The sequence below is a fragment of the Trichechus manatus genome, unplaced genomic scaffold (assembly GCF_000243295.1).
Source record: "Trichechus manatus latirostris isolate Lorelei unplaced genomic scaffold, TriManLat1.0 scaffold00191, whole genome shotgun sequence".
Lineage (NCBI taxonomy): Eukaryota > Metazoa > Chordata > Mammalia > Sirenia > Trichechidae > Trichechus > Trichechus manatus.
In genome coordinates this window covers 2,964,905-2,982,778 of record NW_004444127.1, presented here as the reverse complement: position 1 = coordinate 2,982,778, position 17,874 = coordinate 2,964,905, and the positions used below count along the sequence as shown (strand labels likewise).

The following is a 17,874-nucleotide window of genomic DNA, read 5'->3' as shown; positions in this document are numbered from 1 at the left end:
GGAGGCAGGCAGGTTGGCCGGTGACTGACCCGGCCATGGAGGAGATTGCAGCAATGGCCCTCTAGCACTGCCTGACCTTGAACTGCCCCAGGTATCTGGAGCAGCTGGAAGAAGGTAGGAGGGCAGAGCAGTCCAGACCCCACCCAGGAACCATGGAACCAGAATCTGAGGCCCTGTCTCTCCAGGGCCTCAGCTTTCCCTGAAGAGTCTACACCAAATCTGTGCAGACTGTGGGGAAGGGCTGGGTCAGATCCCCAGGGGCAGCAATGTTGGGAGTCAGGGCGGATGGTAATGGGGTTCTCTGCAGGGCTCCCTCAAGACTGCTGTCCTGTTGTGTCCCCCCAGACATGCGCAAGTGCTCCGACAAGGAATTCCGCTGCAGTGATGGAAGCTGCATTGCTGAGCACTGGTACTGCGATGGTGACACTGACTGCAAAGATGGCTCTGATGAGGAGAGCTGTCGTGAGTGGCCTCAGACCTCAGGCTGTTGGGCTGGGAGAGGGCAAAGGGCTCCATCCCACAGACTAAGAGTCAAGGTCAGGAGGGCATGTACAGTGGACAAGGAGGGTGGGTTCCTAAGAACCAGCTCCTCCTAGGCTGGGCTAGGTCAGGGCCAGGTTCCCTAGATGGGAAGAGGGGTTTCCTTTCGGCCCACTTGAATGTGGGAGTCTATAAGGGCCATCCCAAGTGAAACCTCGTGACATTGCCCTTAAGGAAGGTGCCCTACCTGAGCATCTTGCCTGGTTGAGGAGTTGGGGCCCCTCTCCTCCATCCAGGCCTGAGTGTATACCACTCCCCACCCCTGCCTTCACTCCAGCCTCAGCAGTACCAGTGCCCCCCTGCAGCCTGGAGGAGTTTCAGTGTGCCTACGGCCGCTGCATCCTCGATATCTACCACTGTGACGGCGATGATGACTGCGGAGACTGGTCAGACGAGTCTGACTGCTGTGAGTGCTCTGGCCAGCGGCCAACGGGAGGAGGGGAGGCTGGGGGGAGGCTGGGGCTGGGAGGAACTCCTCGGGTGGCAAGCCACAGGTGCCAGCTAGGGCAGGAGCTCAGGGGAGGCGTTTCTGGATTCCCAGCGACTGGTGGTTGTTGGGCAGAGATGGAGCCTCAGTGCTGGGGCTGAGGCTTTCTAGTTTGCCATGGGACACTGTGTGCACAGACTGGCTAGAGACAGGAGTCTGCTGTGTCTCCCTAGCCTCCCACCAGCCCTGCCGCTCTGGAGAATTCATGTGTGACAGCGGCCTGTGCATCAATGCAGGCTGGCGCTGTGATGGTGACACGGACTGTGATGACCAGTCTGATGAACGCAACTGCAGTGAGTGGGGGATGGCACCAAAGGGCTGAGCTGGGACTAGGGAGAGGGCTTGTGGATTCAAAGAGGCCACCATGGATAAAGCTTGGAAACATTAGACAGGACCACTGTGTACAGTTGTGCAGGTTAGGCACTGCATAGAGCACTATATCCAAAGTGATGCCATTCACATGATAGATATCAGTTTTATAAATTCATCACAACAATTTTTTAGCCGATGGCAGTAAAGTGTCTTGAGGGGAAAAAAAAGCCAAACCAGTTGCCTATGAGTTAATTCTGACTCATGGCAACCCCATGCATGTCAGAGTAAAACTGTGCTCCATAGGGTTTTCAATGGCTGTGATCTTTCAGAAGTAGGTTGTCAGCCCTTTCTTCCAAAGTGCCTCTGGGTGGATTTGAACCACCAACCTTTCAGTCAGTAGCCAAGCACTTAACTGTTTGCACTAGCACTACCCAGAGACTCCAAAGTGTCTTGAGGAAAGGGCACCTTTTTCTGATTCACACGAAGATGCTGTGGGGGCCAGCAGTGAGGGTGACGTCAGGGAGACTGGCTCGGGCATGGGCACCACGTAAAGCACAGCTCTGGGTGTCAGGGTGGAGTTTCAGGCTGATGGGGCCAGCCTTTCACTAGGCTTTTGCTTTGCCCAGCCACCTCAATGTGCACAGCAGAACAGTTCCGCTGTCGGTCAGGGCGCTGTGTCCGCCTGTCCTGGCGCTGTGATGGGGAGGATGACTGTGCAGACAACAGTGATGAAGAGAACTGTGAGAACACAGGTGGAGTTTCCCATGGCTACCCCAAACCCCTTAGCCTGTAGTCGGGGTGGGGACGGGATGGAAAGAGGATATTACTGTTGTTTATCTAGTTGGGCTGAGCTGATGCTTTATTCAGAACTTGGCCAGGGTCTGGATTTTTCCTATCCTTCCCAGTTACCAGGATCAAGTCCAGGTGCCTCTGTTGACCTGCAGCCTTAGGGCCTGGAGCACAATGGCTGCGAGTTTCACTTGCTGCTCACATTCTAACTCACATACCACCGTGCCTTTCACGCTGGTCTAGTGAGCAAGGACTACTCGGTGTGGCAGGCAGCTCCCCCAGCCACACCTGGTGCAGGCACATAGATATACTTTCTCATTCCATCCCACATCCCTCACTGTCTCACTGTGGTATCGTGGGGAGAAAACGAATGCAGACACTCAGCCAGCCCTGTCTGAGCTGTTTCCTGCCTTGGACCCCAACCCTCCCACCTTGAGTCTCATCTGTCTCCAGCTCACCCTAGAAAATGACAGGCTTCCATCCTTTTGTTGACCCAAGCCCTGCCCTCCTGTGACAAGCCCTCCCCTTCTAGGAAGCCCCCAGTGTGCCTCGGACCAGTTCCTGTGCTGGAACGGGCGCTGCATTGGGCAGAGGAAGCTGTGCAATGGGGTCAATGACTGTGGTGACAACAGCGATGAAAGCCCACAGCAGAACTGCCGTGAGTGTCCTCAGTGGGCGGGCCTGGCCCATGGTTTGCGGCTGAACCCCACCCATAGAGCTCAAAGGGAATCCTCCCCAGGGACTCTGGCTGCTTTGGGAGCTGTTCTTCGTGGTCCAGGTGGAATGCCAAGTTGGCTGTGTGGAGGAGGATTCTGGGCTCAACTCCCATCTCTGGCTTGGTTGGCACAGGGCCCCGGACTGGTGAGGAGAACTGCAATGTTAACAACGGTGGCTGCTCCCAGAAGTGCCAGATGGTGCGGGGGGCAGTGCAGTGTACCTGCTACACAGGCTACCGGCTCACGGAGGATGGGCGCACGTGCCAGGGTGAGCTGGGGCCTGGTTTGGAACAGGGCCAGGATGCTGGGCAGGGGCAGCAGACAGGCAGCTGTGTTTGCTGTGGGTCAGGCATGTGACAGATGTAACCTCATTTATCATCACAATAACCCTAGGAGGTGAGGATTGTCCCCCCCTCCCATTTCACAGGTGGGGAACCTGAAGCTCAGAGAGGTTAAGTAACTTACTGAAGGCCACACAGCTGGTGAGTAGCAGAGTTGGGGTTCCAGCCCAGGTCTGCATGACTCTAAAGCCCTTCACCACTTGTTATACAGCCTTCCTGCCAGATCTAGAAAGCAGATGGGTATGTGGGCAGGAAAGCAGCTAGTCAGACTGGGAGTTGGGGGTGGGAGAATGGCAGAAGGGAGATCTGATCCTGCCTGGTCCTCCTAGATGTGAACGAATGTGCTGAGGAGGGGTACTGCAGCCAAGGCTGCACCAACAGTGAGGGGGCTTTCCAGTGCTGGTGTGAAGTGGGCTATGAACTGCGGCCCGACCGGCGCAGCTGCAAGGCTCTGGGTAAGAGGTGTTGGCATTGGACTGAGGGGGAAGAGGGCTGAGTGTGGAGACAGGCCAGGTGCTCTGGTGCTCGGGGATTAGCTAAGAGCTATTTCCATCTCAGTAAAATGGAGCAGCAGGTTGCATTCTGGGACCCAAGAAAGACCCTGGCGTGGGGGAAGTATAGTCCAGAGTCCACCTCTCTTCCAGCGCTGACGCTGAGTGCTCAGGGCATGCCCTAGCGGCCAAGGGAGCTAGGGGTGCATGCTGATGGGCACCAGGGACAGCTCTGGAGCCCAGTGGGGCCCCATTTCTATGCTGTGTCCCAGGGCCGGAGCCTGTGCTACTGTTCGCCAATCGCATCGACATCCGGCAGGTGCTGCCGCACCGCTCCGAGTACACACTACTGCTCAACAATCTGGAGAACGCCATCGCCCTTGACTTCCATCACCGGCGCGAGCTGGTCTTCTGGTCAGATGTCACCCTAGACCGGATCCTCCGGGCCAACCTCAATGGCAGCAACGTGGAGGAGGTTGTGTCTACTGGGCTAGAGAGCCCAGGTAGGGAACGAGGTCCCATGGGGAGGGGCAGGGCCACGTTGTGTGCAAAGCAACGGTGGAGGGAACAGGCCAGTAGCTTGCAAACCTGGGGCAGCAGAACAATTTTTTTTTTCCAGTGAAATCTTAACTGGAACATCAATATAGAAAACATTTGTTAGTATATGTTAATTTGATAGATTCAGATTTATAACGTTCGCTTATTACTGAGCTCAATTCGTGAAAACAATGAAACTGTTTGAATGAATGCCATCATTTAAAATCAGGAATTTATGGATGACAGTACAGTTTTCTATCGGCCTTACTATCCAGTTTATTTCTGAATTTTGTTTTGATTGCTCAGTATCAAGAATATTCTAATTGACCCAGATGTTGTTGTTGTTAGTTGCCGTCCAGCAGATGCCAACTCATGGCAATTCCATGTGTGCAGAATAGAACTGTTCCATAGAGTTTTTAAGGCTGTGACCTTTCAGAAGCAGATCACCAGGCCTGCCTTCCAAGGTGCCTCTAGTGGATTCAAACTGCCAACCTTTTGCCTAGTAGTCAAGCCTTTAACTGTTTGCTCCACCCAGCTATTCAAATAGTTACCGATTAAAAAAAAAACCACCGCCACCACCACCAGTTCACTTTGTAATCTCAATCTATTCTACAAGCAAGTGAAGTGGATTAGAATTTAGAATAGGGCATAGTTGAACCTAAAGCTTGTGAAACTTCTGAAGTGCCTCTGCAGAACCCTAGGGCACAACTGACAAGCCCTGAGGTAGTGCAGTGGATGTCCCTGGGTGTGGGTCAGGGATCCAGAATTCTGGAAACAGGACTATAGTTGGCTGCGAGGAGGGAATGTGGGAACTCGGACAGTTACTTGACCTCTCTGAACCTCGGTTTCCTCATCTTTGTGAGGATTACACTACATGGCTCCCAGAGTTGCTGTGAGGATTAGATGAGTTGGTGCATGTGAAACGGTTAGAATAGTGTCTGTCCCAAGAAAGTGCTTCACCTAAAAGTTGTCTCTTGTTACTATGGCACTGAGGAGCCTAGGCTAAATCCCTGACACCTTTCTGCTACCTCTTTCCACCAGGGGGCCTGGCTGTGGACTGGGTCCATGACAAACTCTTCTGGACCGACTCGGGGACCTCCAGGATTGAGGTAGCCAACCTGGATGGGGCCCACCGGAAGGTGCTGCTGTGGCAGAACCTCGAGAAGCCCCGGGCCATTGCCTTGCACCCCATGGAGGGGTGAGTAATATCTCAGTCTCCCAAATCCCTCCTGTAATCTCTAGAGCAGGCTTTATAGGGGGCATCCTCACAGTGTGGAGTCAATGTCATGGGCTCTGCACCCCAACACGTCTGGGTCTGAGCCCTGGCTCTTAAGTAACTGGCTGTGTGGCCTGAGCTGGTTAGTTAACCTCTCTCTGCTTCTGTTTACTTATTTCTAAATTGGTGATTAAAAAATCATACCTACCTCATAGTTGTGTGAAAATTAAAAGAGATGATGCATTTTCCATGGTACACAATACACATTAGATAAATTATAGGTGCTTAGTATTTTTATTAATTAGCTCACAGAGTTGAGGTAATTAATAAAAATTAATAGTAATTGTTATTAGAGAAAAAGTCCCCTGAAATGGAAGTTCTTAACCTCTGGCTTTTTAAAATTCAGTTCAGTCAATTGAGGGCAATAGGGGGATTTTCTATGATCCTGCAGTTCTGAATCAACTTCAGACCCATTGTGTACCCATTGTGTACGTGTACGTGTATGAAACATACAGTAGGTAATGGTAGAGACGTGACAAGGAAGAAAGTCCCTGTCCTAATTAATATTACACTATATTGCCCATTCCACAAGGGTAGGGATTTTTGTCTGTTTTGTCTACTGCTGTATCCCCAGTATGGAGAATAGTGCCCATAGTACCAGTTGCCATTGAGTCAGTTCTGACTCATGGTGACCTCATGAGTGTCAGAGCAGAACTGTGCTCCATAGGGTTTTCAGTGGCTGATTTTTCAGAAGTGGATTGCCAGGCCTTTTTTCTGAGGTGCCTCTGGGTGGACTCGAACCTCCAACCTTTCAGTTAGCAGCTGAGTGTATTAACTATTTGCACCACCCAGGGACTCTGACCATAATAGGCACTTAAAAAAAAAAAAGTTAAATGAATAAATGCCCTGTTTAGAGACAGTTAAATTCAAACTTTTTTTTTTTCTTTTTTTAAAAAAAAGCACTCTGTGGGCTAATCAGAATATATCTCCTACTAGTTGGAATCATCTGGGTTAAATAGATAAAAGCTGGATTTCTAACCCAGCTACCTACCTGCCCTGTGCTAGCAGCCTCTCAGTTGCCTTTTCTCCCTCACTAGTACCATCTACTGGACAGACTGGGGCAACACCCCCCGCATTGAAGCCTCCAGCATGGATGGCTCCAGACGCCGCATCATCGCTGATACGCATCTCTTCTGGCCCAATGGCCTCACCATCGACTATGCCGGGCACCGTATGTACTGGGTGGATGCTAAGCACCACGTCATCGAGAGGGCCAATCTGGACGGGAGTCACCGCAAGGCTGTCATTAGCCAGGGTGAGGCCCTTTTCTGCTTTCCTTCATCTCTCATCCTCCTTGTCCCGTTCCTGCCCCCAGGAGCCTTGCCAGAGGGTGAAGTTGCCAGGCCTGGGCCCAGGGGCCGTGGCAAGCCATATCTGGGCTGAGATCTTCCTGGACTTTCCCCAGGCCTCCCACATCCCTTTGCCATCACGGTGTTTGAAGACAGTCTGTACTGGACAGACTGGCACACCAAAAGCATCAACAGTGCTAACAAATTTACGGGCAAGAACCAGGAAATCATTCGCAACAAGCTCCACTTCCCAATGGACATCCACACCTTGCACCCCCAGCGTCAGCCTCCAGGTACAGTACTGCCCATTGGGTGAGCCAGAGTAACCTCATGAGTGATGTGGCCTTTGGTACCCTGGAGAACCTCCCCTGCACCTGTCACAGTTGCCTTTGCTTCTGGTGGGAAAAATTCGAGGTTGACGCTGACATGGGCTAACTCCTCCCTCTGCTGGACATTTAGGGTGGTACAACTTTGAGACTCACGAATGAGGAAATTGACTCATTTGGCTTTATTGTTCCCAGATAATTCATGCAAACATTTATAGGGCATCTCCTATGTGTCACGTACTCACTGTGCTAGCAACTGGGCCAGATACAAAAAATAATAAGACACAGTTCCTGCCTTCAGGGAGCTTAAACCCACTGCTGCCTAGTTGATTCTGTCTCATTGCAACCCTACAGGACAGAGTAGAACTGTCCCATAGGGTTTCCAAGGCTGTAATCATGGAAGCAGGCTGCCACATCTTTCTCCTGCAGAGCAACTGGTGGGTTCAAACCGCTGACCTTTCAGTTAGCAGCCAATTGCTTTAACCACTGTGCCATCAGGGCTCCTTTTCAAGGAGCTTACATCCTAGCTAACCCCCTACTCTCTAGCCTTGGGTCCACCTTTGCAAACCTTTGGTCTTACTGGGTCCTTTTGCTCTGGGCTCATTGAGCAGGGAAAAACCGCTGTGGGGACAACAATGGAGGCTGCACCCACCTGTGTCTACCCAGTGGCCAGAACTACACCTGCGCCTGCCCCACTGGTTTCCGCAAGATTAGCAGCCACGCCTGTGCCCAGAGTAAGTGGATCTGGGGCACCAGCCTCGATGGAGGGGCCTTCTGAGGGTGGATGGAAAGAACGAGGGATAGGAGTTTGAGAGATTGCCTGATGTAGGGAAGCAACAGGCTCCTCAGGTCACCCCCGGAGAGGAAGAACTTAAGAAGCTGGGGACTCCTATATCAAAGCTGAGGACTGAGGGCTCAGCAGTAGTTGCTGATGGCTCAGTGACACCACCCAGTAGAGTATGTACACCTGCAATCAGCCTGTGTTTCATTTTGCCAGGTAGGATGATTTGTCTATAGGCAGCAAGAGGGTACCAGGCCCTTCTAGAAAGCAGGGGCATGGTTTCCTACCTTTTACCTTTAGCCTCACCCTGTTGAAGCCTTTCTTTCAGTCCCAAAACCAGGGAGGCAAAATTGGGATCTCTGATGATGCCCTGTATACATAGAAAAAACCAAACCTGTTGTCTTCTAGTCGATTCTAACTCACGGCAACTCCATGTGACAAAGTAGGGTTTTCTTGGCTGTAATCTTTACAGAAGCAGATTACCAGCCCTTTTTTCTGCAGAGCCACTGGGTGGGTTTGAACTGCCAACCTTTAGGTTAACAGCCAATCACAAACTACTTGCATCACCCATGGACCTGCTATGTACAGAGGCCTTGGATAAATATGTGTCTAAAAGACAATGGGATGCCCTGTCTCCTGTGCCAGTGCCCTGGTCTCTCCCTGAGCTGCTGCTTTGGCCTCCTTTGGGCTCCTGCAAGGTTATTGCCTTGAGAGGGTGGCTCTGTATAGCTCAGAGCTACAGGTGACTTTTCCTAAGAGTAGTCCAGAGAGTAGTGGTCCAGGCATATGGCATGACCAGCGAGGGGCCTGGGGTAATTCCTCGCACATCAGCAGCTGCTCGTACCCCACTGACCCTCTTAGTTATCTCTAGTTAAAATCAAATTCTCTCGGAATCTGGGTTTTTTCCAGAGAGGAAACAGGAGAAATACTCACTCAATACATATCGATTTCATTCTAGTTTCTCCTTCGCGTTCTTTTGTGCCCAGCTCTTCCCATATTGTGTTGGTGAGATGTAAGAGGTTTCCCTAGGAGCCTCGCCTTAAGGGTTTCCCAGAGCCTGGAAGAAAACAGTTGGTAAAGTTAGGCAAGAAGTGCTTTTCCAGGCAGAAAAATGTATTGGGGAAATATTCAGACAGACCAGGTAGCTGGTAAGATGCTGTATAGGGGAGTGGCCAAAGTTACATTTCTGAAATCACCAGACTTGAGTTCAAGTCCTACCTCTGTTGTTTTGTAGCCATATGATCCTGGGCAAGTTATTTAACCTCCGTTAGCCTCAGGATTGCTCTTCTAAAACATGAGAATAAGGATAATATGTATTGCAAAGGATTGGTGTGAGGGTAGAGGAGACAACGCAATAAAAGCACCAAGCTCAGTGCCTCGCAAGGAGTCAGTGCTCACTTAATAGTCATTATTGGCCAAAGTCATGAAGACAAGGGCAAGAGGAAGATATCTTGATGATGGAGTGGAGCAGCTGAAGCCTGAAGCAGTCATGGAAGTCAGAGAAGTAGCAAGAGGCAGGGGAGGCAGTGATCTGGCCAGTGCACTGGAGGAGATTGAGAAAAACAAGGAAAGTAAGAGGAGAGAGAAGTAGAGGTGAGAGCTGATAGACACTTAAAAAGGATGCCATTCTGGGCTGTGGATAGAACCCATTTCCATTTGATCTCAAAGTCTGGTTCTGCCAGCATGGGCAGCCCAGTGCTCAAAAGTGCACCTGAGGTGTCAAAGAATAGGGGGCGAAGGGTACCAAATCCCAAGAAGTGTGGTTGAACCAGATGTCACGCAGGTGATCATCTGTGTCTGTCACTGTTACTGGATTTAGAGCATTAAAAGAAGACCCCTTTCGGCCTTTGATCAGGTCTTGACAAGTTCCTGCTTTTTGCCCGAAGGATGGACATCCGTCGGATCAGCTTTGACACCGAGGACCTGTCCGATGATGTCATCCCACTGGCTGACGTGCGCAGTGCTGTGGCCCTTGACTGGGATTCCCGGGATGACCACGTGTACTGGACAGATGTCAGCACTGACACCATCAGCAGGGCCAAGTGGGATGGAACAGGACAGGAGGTAGGGCCCAGCGTGGGCCCAGCCCCTTGGGGAGGGCAGAGATTAACGGGTGGAATCCACCCTCTTCAGGGTAAGGGCTTCCCATGTCTTTGTCAGCCTTGGGAATTGGCTGAGTTTGGGCCCCAGAGCTTGGGTAAAAGTATCGTTGGTAATAGAGCTTTGCTTCCTGCCCAGGTGGTAGTGGATACCAGTTTGGAGAGCCCTGCAGGCCTGGCCATTGACTGGGTCACCAACAAGTTATACTGGACAGATGCAGGTATGTGTGGGCAACCACGGCCTCTGTCACTGGTGCCTGGCTCTCTGGGATTTTTATTACTTAAAACCTTGGCTTCAGGTAGAAGGGGCCCAGTGTACCTCCTAGACTGCTTCCGTCTTAGCCTGAAGTCCTTGGTAGGTCAGGAGTGGTGGGCTGCTGCAGAGCTGAAATGAATCAAGTGGCAGCTATGTAGCTGATGTTGGGAATATTTTGAGACATTTCAGATAAGGAACCTATAGCCCTGTGGTTTGCCTTCCATCACTCTCTGGGTAAAATGGGCATCTTCTGTTAGCCAGATGGGTGTGGGAGACAAGGGGAATGCTTTAAACCAGCACTACTCAAAGCGTGGTCCCTGGACCAGCAGCATCAGTATCACCTGGGAACTTGTTAGAAATGCAAATTCTTGGGCCCCACCCTAGACCTACTGAATCAGAATCTTTGGGAGTCAGGTTCAGGAATCTGTATTTTATTTAATAAGCTCTTCTGATTCTTATGCATACTACAGTTTGGGAAGCATTGTCTTAAATTATAGGACAGAGCTGGTTGCTTTACTTGGGGAAGCCTTGCTCTTCCAAGAAACGGGACTAATCACTTCCTTGAATTTCTTCTGTTTACTAATTATCCATTGTGCCACTGTTACAAATACTTTCTAATTATTCACAATTCAGTTTACTAATTATCCATTGTGCTGCTGTTACAAAATATTTATTGAGCATCTACGGCATGCCAGGCTCTTTGCTCAGCATGGAAGGAAGAGGGTGAATGAACAAGATTTAGAGTTAGCATCTTTGTCCTCTACTTGTTGGTAGGTACAGACCGGATTGAGGTGGCCAACACAGATGGCAGCATGAGGACAGTACTCATCTGGGAGAACCTCGATCGTCCCCGGGACATAGTGGTGGAACCCATGGGCGGGTGAGTGCCTGCCCCCTCGAAACAAGCTCCACCCACCCCCCAGACCTGAGTACTAGAGGGGAGCCTGGGAACCGGGGAGACTGGTCAGATCTTATGGGCATTCCAAGGAAGCAAGGACAGCTGTAGCAACCACAGAGAATAGTGACAACCCTGTTCCCTCTGTGGATAAAGAAACTTTTTCAAGTTTTTCTTTCTTTCTTTTTTTTTTTTTTTTTGTTCTGCTTATAAAAGTAATTTGTTGTAAAAAAAAAAATAAAATAACTAAATTTGTAGAGAGTGAAAATTCCCTATTATCTTACTGTCCAGTAATAACCAGTTTAACAGTTTAGGGAGTTCTTTCCAGGTTTTCTTCTAAGTGGATATATACATTTGTTGTTGTAGTGGTTTTGGTTTTACAAAAATGACATACTATTTTGTAATTTGTCTTTGTTTTTTGTTTTTCACTATATATCTTCACTATTTTTCCATTTGGTGGTATAGATCTGCCTGGTCCTTCTCAATGGTTAAATAGTATTCTGTTAAATTTAGGTTCCATGATTATTTAACCCATCTAGTCAAGGAAACATTTATTCTCTGTCTTCATTTGCCCTCTTTCTTTATTCCCACATAAGCCTTATTTGCTGAGTACCCCTTCAGCAATGGGTTCTGCCTTTATTAAGACCCTGGGGTACCTTTGAAGGAGCCCTGGTAGCACAGTGATTAAAGCTTCTAACCGAAAGGTTGGTAGTTCAAACCCACCAGCCGCTTCTTGGGAGAAAGATGTGGCAGTCTGCTTCCGTAAAGATTTAAAGCCTTGGAAACCCTATGGGGCAGTTCTACTCCATCCTATAGGGTCACTATGAGTCGAAATCGACTTGACAACAATCGGTTCTTTGGGTTTGGGGTACCTTTTGCCAGTGATAGAAGATGTCAGACCTTCAGAGAAAGCTCTGAGCCCAGGGATAAGGCTGGGAGCTGAGGCAAGAGACTAGGGTACTACTGCAGGCAGAAACCCTGAAACCCTGGGTACCCTGAATCCCCAATGGGCAGTAACTGGATGCTTGTAAGACCTCCCTTGCCTGTTCCCAGGTACATGTATTGGACTGACTGGGGTGCAAGTCCCAAGATTGAACGAGCTGGCATGGATGCCTCCGGCCGCCAGGTCATCATCTCTTCTAATTTGACCTGGCCTAATGGACTGGCCATTGACTACGGGTCCCAGCGACTGTACTGGGCTGATGCTGGCATGAAGACGATTGAATTTGCTGGTCTGGATGGCAGCAAGAGGAAGGTAAGGGTGGCACCCACAACCATCCTTTCACAACCCTGACAGCCTGCAGGGTAGCATTCACTGGCTGGCAGCTGACAGGAACTACGGGGACATAGGGATTATGGAACCAGCATGGAATGTGTGCTATTTCTCTGAGACTGTGGCTGCCCTCAGGGTCTGATGGGCCCTGCTGGTTGATGATGAAAGGAAAGTGGGAATTTGTGTGGATTGTGGGCTGGGGGTATAAGCGTACAGACTTCCCTGATAACCATCATCAACAACCAACTATGGTCAACCAGTTGTCATCAAGTTGATTCTAACTTATGGTGACCCTGTGTGTGTCAGAGTAGAACTGTGCTCTGTGAGGTTTTCAATGGCTGATTTTTTGGAAGTAGGTTGCCAGGACTTTCTTCTGAGGCACTTCTGAGTGGACTGGAACTTCCAACCTTTCAGTTAGCAGCCAGACATGTTAACTGTTTGCACCACCCAGGGACTTCATCAACCATCATAACTAACACTAATTAATCACCAACTGCATACTGAGCCCATGATATATCTACCCTGCCTCTTTATTTTTGTTACTGTTTATTTTGCTATAATTTCAAATTTATAAAAAAGCTGACAGAGTGGTAAAAAGAACCAATAACTAACGTTTGTCACATTTGCTTTATCATTCTTGTTCATTTTCTCTCTCTCTGTATATATATAATAATTCTTCTTAGCCATCTGAGATTAAGTTGGAGACATCATGTCCCTTGACCTCAAAATATTTCAGTGCATATATCCTAAGAACAGGATATTGTCTTGCATAACAACTGTAGAATTGTGAAAATCAGGAAATTTAACACTGATGCAATATTACTGTCTAATCCACAGTCCATATTCAATCTCACCACCAATTGTTCCAATATGTCCTTAATAGCTTTTCTTTTTTGATCCAGAATCCAATTCAGGATCACCCATTCATTGTGTTTATGAATCACGTATCTTTAAACTCTAATCTGAAACACTTTCTCATCCTTTCTGTGTCTTTCCTGACCTTTGCATTTTTAGAGTAAAGGCCAGTTATTTGGTAGAATGTCCCTTAGTGTGGATTTGTCTGGTGTTTCCTCGTGATTAGACTTACATTATTTGGTTTTGGCAGGAATTCTGCGGTAGTAAGGTCATGTCCTAAGTTCTCAGTGTGTATCATCAGTAGGTACTTGATGTTGGCTTGTCCCATTATTGGTGATAATAATTTTGATTGCCAGGTTTAAGGTTGTATCCATTGAAAAGCTCCTATTTTTTCTTTTGTAACTACTAAGAAAGTTGTGCCTGTAACAATGGGCTCAAACATAGCAACAATTATGAAGATGATACAGGTGAAGCCAACTTTTCATTCTGTTGTATATAAGGTCGCTATGAGTAGATGCTGGCTTGACACCATCTAACGACAACAAGCAATTTGTGGAGAGATACATTGACGCTACGTAAATTACACATAATTTTTTTTAAACCTCACACAACCCTTGAAGCTAGACACTACCACGATCATATCTAAGACTGGTAGACAGGCTCAGAGAGATTTCATAACTAGCCCTTGCTTGGGGTCACACAGTTGGTGGTAGTGGCAATGCTGCGTTCTGAGCTCCTGATCACTGCTCTGTACTGTTGGACCTTCCTGGGGGATGACACAAGTGCTGGGGCTCTGGCAGGTGCTGATTGGAAGCCAGCTACCCCACCCATTTGGACTTACTCTATACGGAGAGCGCATCTATTGGACTGACTGGCAGACCAAGAGCATACAAAGTGCCGACCGGCTGACGGGGCTGGACCGGGAGACCCTGCAGGAGAACTTGGAGAACCTCATGGACATCCATGTCTTCCACCGCCGGCGGCCCCCAGGTGAGCAGCCTTTGGCTTGTACTGGCTTTTCCTGGACCTTTCTATGCCCTGGTTCTCCTTATTGACTCCCCTCCTTCTTCCTACCCAGTGTCCACACCGTGTGCCCTAGAGAATGGTGGCTGTAGTCACCTGTGTCTTCGGTCCCCAAATCCCAGCGGCTTCAGCTGTACCTGCCCGACAGGCATCAACTTGCTGTCTGATGGCAAGACCTGTTCTTCAGGTAAGTCTAAGCATGACAGACCCGGATGCAGCCTAGCTGGAAAGGGAAGTAACTCTCCTCATTACCCTAGAAGAGTTCTAGTGTGGTCTGAGAAACCCTGTATGTCCTGGTGCTTCTAGAAGCTTAGGAGAAAGACTGAGAGCTTTTAGAAAAATGGGGAAGCCCAGGGGAGCAGATGGACAGGATTGGAGGTAGGGTCCAACTAGTCCCTATGGTGATTTCATGCATACTAAGAAAAGGTGCTTGTTTTTCAAGACATTTTACTTTTATCTGTTGGAAAATTGTCATAATATACTGTTTTAGCTAGAACCAGACACTTTACTTCCATCTGCCGTGAAGTTGATACACTAAAGCCTGCGAAAGCCAGAACCTGTGTAAGGCAGAAACCTGTCAGAGAAGGAAAACTCAAATATTTTCCGCTAAATGAAAAGCAATAAAAAAAAGTGGTGACTACACTCTGTGAAAGGTAGAAAACTTTGGAGACCTGGAAAAACAAGGCAGTCCTGTCAAGTTCTGGCTCTCACAGGTTTCACTGTATAATAAATATAAAAATACATGATTTCTACACTGTAAATGGCACCCTCTTTGGATGTAACACCTTTGTAAACACAACCAGCACAACTTATGTGGCAGCCTTAATTGGAAGGTTCCAGAAACAGATCTGGTTGCCCAGATGTTGGAAGTCAAGGTTTCTCCCTGGGGGATACTGCCTGTAGGCTGAGTTTGAATCCTAACTTCCCAGGGAATCTGGAGTTAACAGAAGACCTGTGAACTATGCCTCCCAAATTGTAGGTCTTTGTTGTTGCTGTTAGGTGCTGTCGAGTCACTTCCAACTCATAGTGACCCTGTACAACAAAATGAAACACTGCCCAGGCCGGTACGATCCTCACAATTGTTGGTTGAGCATGTTTGAGCCCATTGTTGCAGCCACTGTGTCAATCCATCTCGTTGAGGGTCTGCCTCTTTTTCGCTGACCCTCTGCTTTACCAAGCATGATATCCTTCTCCAGGAACTGGTCCCTCCTGATCACACGTCCAAAGTAAGTGAGACACAGTCTCATCATCCTCGCGTCTAAGGAGCATTCTGGCTATACTATTCCCAAGACAGATTTGTTTGTTCTTCTGGCAGTCCATGGTATATTCAATATTCTTCACCAACACTGTAATTCAAATGTATCAATTCTTCTTTGGTCTTCTTTCTTTATTGTCCAACTTTTGCATGCATATGACGCAGCTGAAAATACCATGGCTTGAGTCAGGCGTGCTTTAGTCCTCAAAGTGACATCTTTGCTTTTTAACACTTTAAGAGGTCTTTTGCAGCAGATTTGCCCAATGCAATACGTCATTTGATTTCTTAACTGCTGCTTCCATGAGTGTTGATTGTGGATTCAAGTAAAATGAAACCTTGACAACTTCAATCTTTTCTCCATTTATCATGACGTTGCTTATTGGTCCAGTTGTGAGGATTTTTGTTTTCTTTATGTTGAGGTGTAATCCATACTGAAGGCTCCCTTTATTCCATTTCTTAAACTTCATGGTAAAGGGTCCTTCAAAGAGAGCCACTTCCATAATATTAATAAAGAGCCCCCATTTATTGAGCTCTTATTACGTGTGAGACCCATTGCTAAGTGCCTTTAGTCCTTACAGCCACCCTATTATTGCCCCATTTTACAGATGAGGAACCCAAGGCTTAAATAATTTAAATAACTTGCCCAGGATCACACTACTAGAAGCAAGTGGAGCCAGGGCATGAACTTCAGTTTGCCTGACTCCAAATCCTCTTAATGGCTATACTAGAGTGACTGTCCCCTTTTCTTCTCTGTCTACCTGTGCAGGTATGAACAGTTTCCTCATCTTCGCCAGGAGGATAGATGTACGCATGGTTTCCCTGGACATCCCTTATTTTGCTGATGTGGTGGTACCAATCAACATTACCATGAAGAACACCATTGCCATTGGAGTGGATCCCCAGGAAGGTCTGTGTAACCCTCCCACCTACCCATCTGTCCCTGCCCCATAGTAACCACTGTCCTTCCTTTTCTTCCACCTTTGCCCCTGCTAAGAGCCTGGGGGCTCCCTTACCCTCGGGCACAACCCTACCCCATCTCTACAGCACTTTCTCTCTGATTGTGAGGGCATAGCTTTGGGTCCTTCATCTCCATCTATGCCAAGAGCTCTCCTGCTATGGTATTCCTATATTTCCCTTGATTTTCTCTGCTAAGGGGCACAGGTATCTCTGACATGACCAGGGGTCACAGGGCATGAGGCAGCTGTGTGTGTCCCTTTGGGGAGATGAGGGTCCAGGCTAAGCCAAGCCTTCCCTCCCCAGGAAAAGTGTACTGGTCTGACAGCACGCTACACAGGATCAGCCGCGCCAATCTGGATGGCTCACAGCATGAGGACATCATCACCACAGGTGGGGCTTCCTCCCAGCCCGGGGACCACCTGTTTGGCTCCAGAGCTGGCAAATCGCCCATCTGTTTTAAGGCAGGAGCCAGTGTGCTTTCTTGACTTCCTGCAGGGCTGCAAACCACAGATGGGCTTGCTGTGGATGCCATTGGCCGGAAAGTCTACTGGACAGACACAGGCACCAATCGGATTGAAGTGGGCAACTTGGATGGGTCCATGCGGAAAGTGTTGGTGTGGCAGAACCTGGACAGCCCCCGGGCCATTGTACTGTATCACGAAATGGGGTAAGAACTGGATCTGGGCCTCTGGGCAGCAGGGTGGGCTGGCTCAGCTGGGGCTATGGATGGAGTGAAGGGTGCACGATGGAGAGCAAGCATGCTTCAGGGGAGCCCCTGGACTGGCTTCCATGCCGTAGTAACTTCTTTCAGGGCAACAGTATAGCACAGAGATGAAAAGAATGAGCCTCGGAGTCAGAAAACTAGGATTCAAATTCCTTCATTTATTAGCTGCATCACTTTGGGCCTAGGTCCTCCCTCCCTTTTTATTATGGTTTTAGTTGTTGTTAAGTGCTGTCAAGTCATTCCAACTCATAGCGACCCCATGTGACAGAGTAGAACTGCCCTGTAGGATTTCCTACATTGTAATCTTTATGGAAGCCAATCACCAGGTCTTTCTCCCGTGGAGCCGCCACGTGAGTTTGAACCACCAACCTTTCGGTTAGCAGCTGAGCCCTTAACCATTGCACCACCAAAAAGAAACCAAACCCATTGCCACTGAGTCAATTCCAACTCATAGCTACCCTACAGGACAGAGTAGAACTGCCCCATAGGGTTTCCAAGGCTGTAATCTTTATGGAAGCAGATTGCCACATCTTTTTCCCATAGAGTGGCTGGTGGGTTCGAACTGCCAACCCTTCTGTAGCAGCTAAGCTCTTAACCACTGTACCACCAGGGCTCCTTTTTTATTGTGGTAAAAATATGTATAACAAAACAT

At 48.7% G+C, this 17,874-nt stretch overlaps 1 protein-coding gene across 1 annotated transcript in view; it reads left to right on the top strand.

The window, feature by feature from the left end:
• The window catches only part of LRP4 (LDL receptor related protein 4), a 49,269-nt gene that overhangs the window by 16,740 nt on the left and 14,655 nt on the right, over positions 1-17,874 (top strand). Inside the window, exons 6-26 of the mRNA XM_023741807.1 lie at positions 346-462; positions 818-946; positions 1,201-1,320; positions 1,966-2,091; positions 2,661-2,786; positions 2,978-3,112; positions 3,515-3,640; positions 3,949-4,179; positions 5,255-5,411; positions 6,527-6,744; positions 6,895-7,071; positions 7,716-7,838; positions 9,741-9,949; positions 10,124-10,205; positions 11,015-11,120; positions 12,189-12,390; positions 14,064-14,253; positions 14,342-14,473; positions 16,308-16,448; positions 16,802-16,888; positions 16,994-17,165. Coding sequence (XP_023597575.1) covers positions 346-462; positions 818-946; positions 1,201-1,320; positions 1,966-2,091; positions 2,661-2,786; positions 2,978-3,112; positions 3,515-3,640; positions 3,949-4,179; positions 5,255-5,411; positions 6,527-6,744; positions 6,895-7,071; positions 7,716-7,838; positions 9,741-9,949; positions 10,124-10,205; positions 11,015-11,120; positions 12,189-12,390; positions 14,064-14,253; positions 14,342-14,473; positions 16,308-16,448; positions 16,802-16,888; positions 16,994-17,165 — 3,106 coding nt within the window. The remainder of the gene's footprint in view (positions 1-345; positions 463-817; positions 947-1,200; positions 1,321-1,965; positions 2,092-2,660; positions 2,787-2,977; positions 3,113-3,514; positions 3,641-3,948; positions 4,180-5,254; positions 5,412-6,526; positions 6,745-6,894; positions 7,072-7,715; positions 7,839-9,740; positions 9,950-10,123; positions 10,206-11,014; positions 11,121-12,188; positions 12,391-14,063; positions 14,254-14,341; positions 14,474-16,307; positions 16,449-16,801; positions 16,889-16,993; positions 17,166-17,874) is intronic.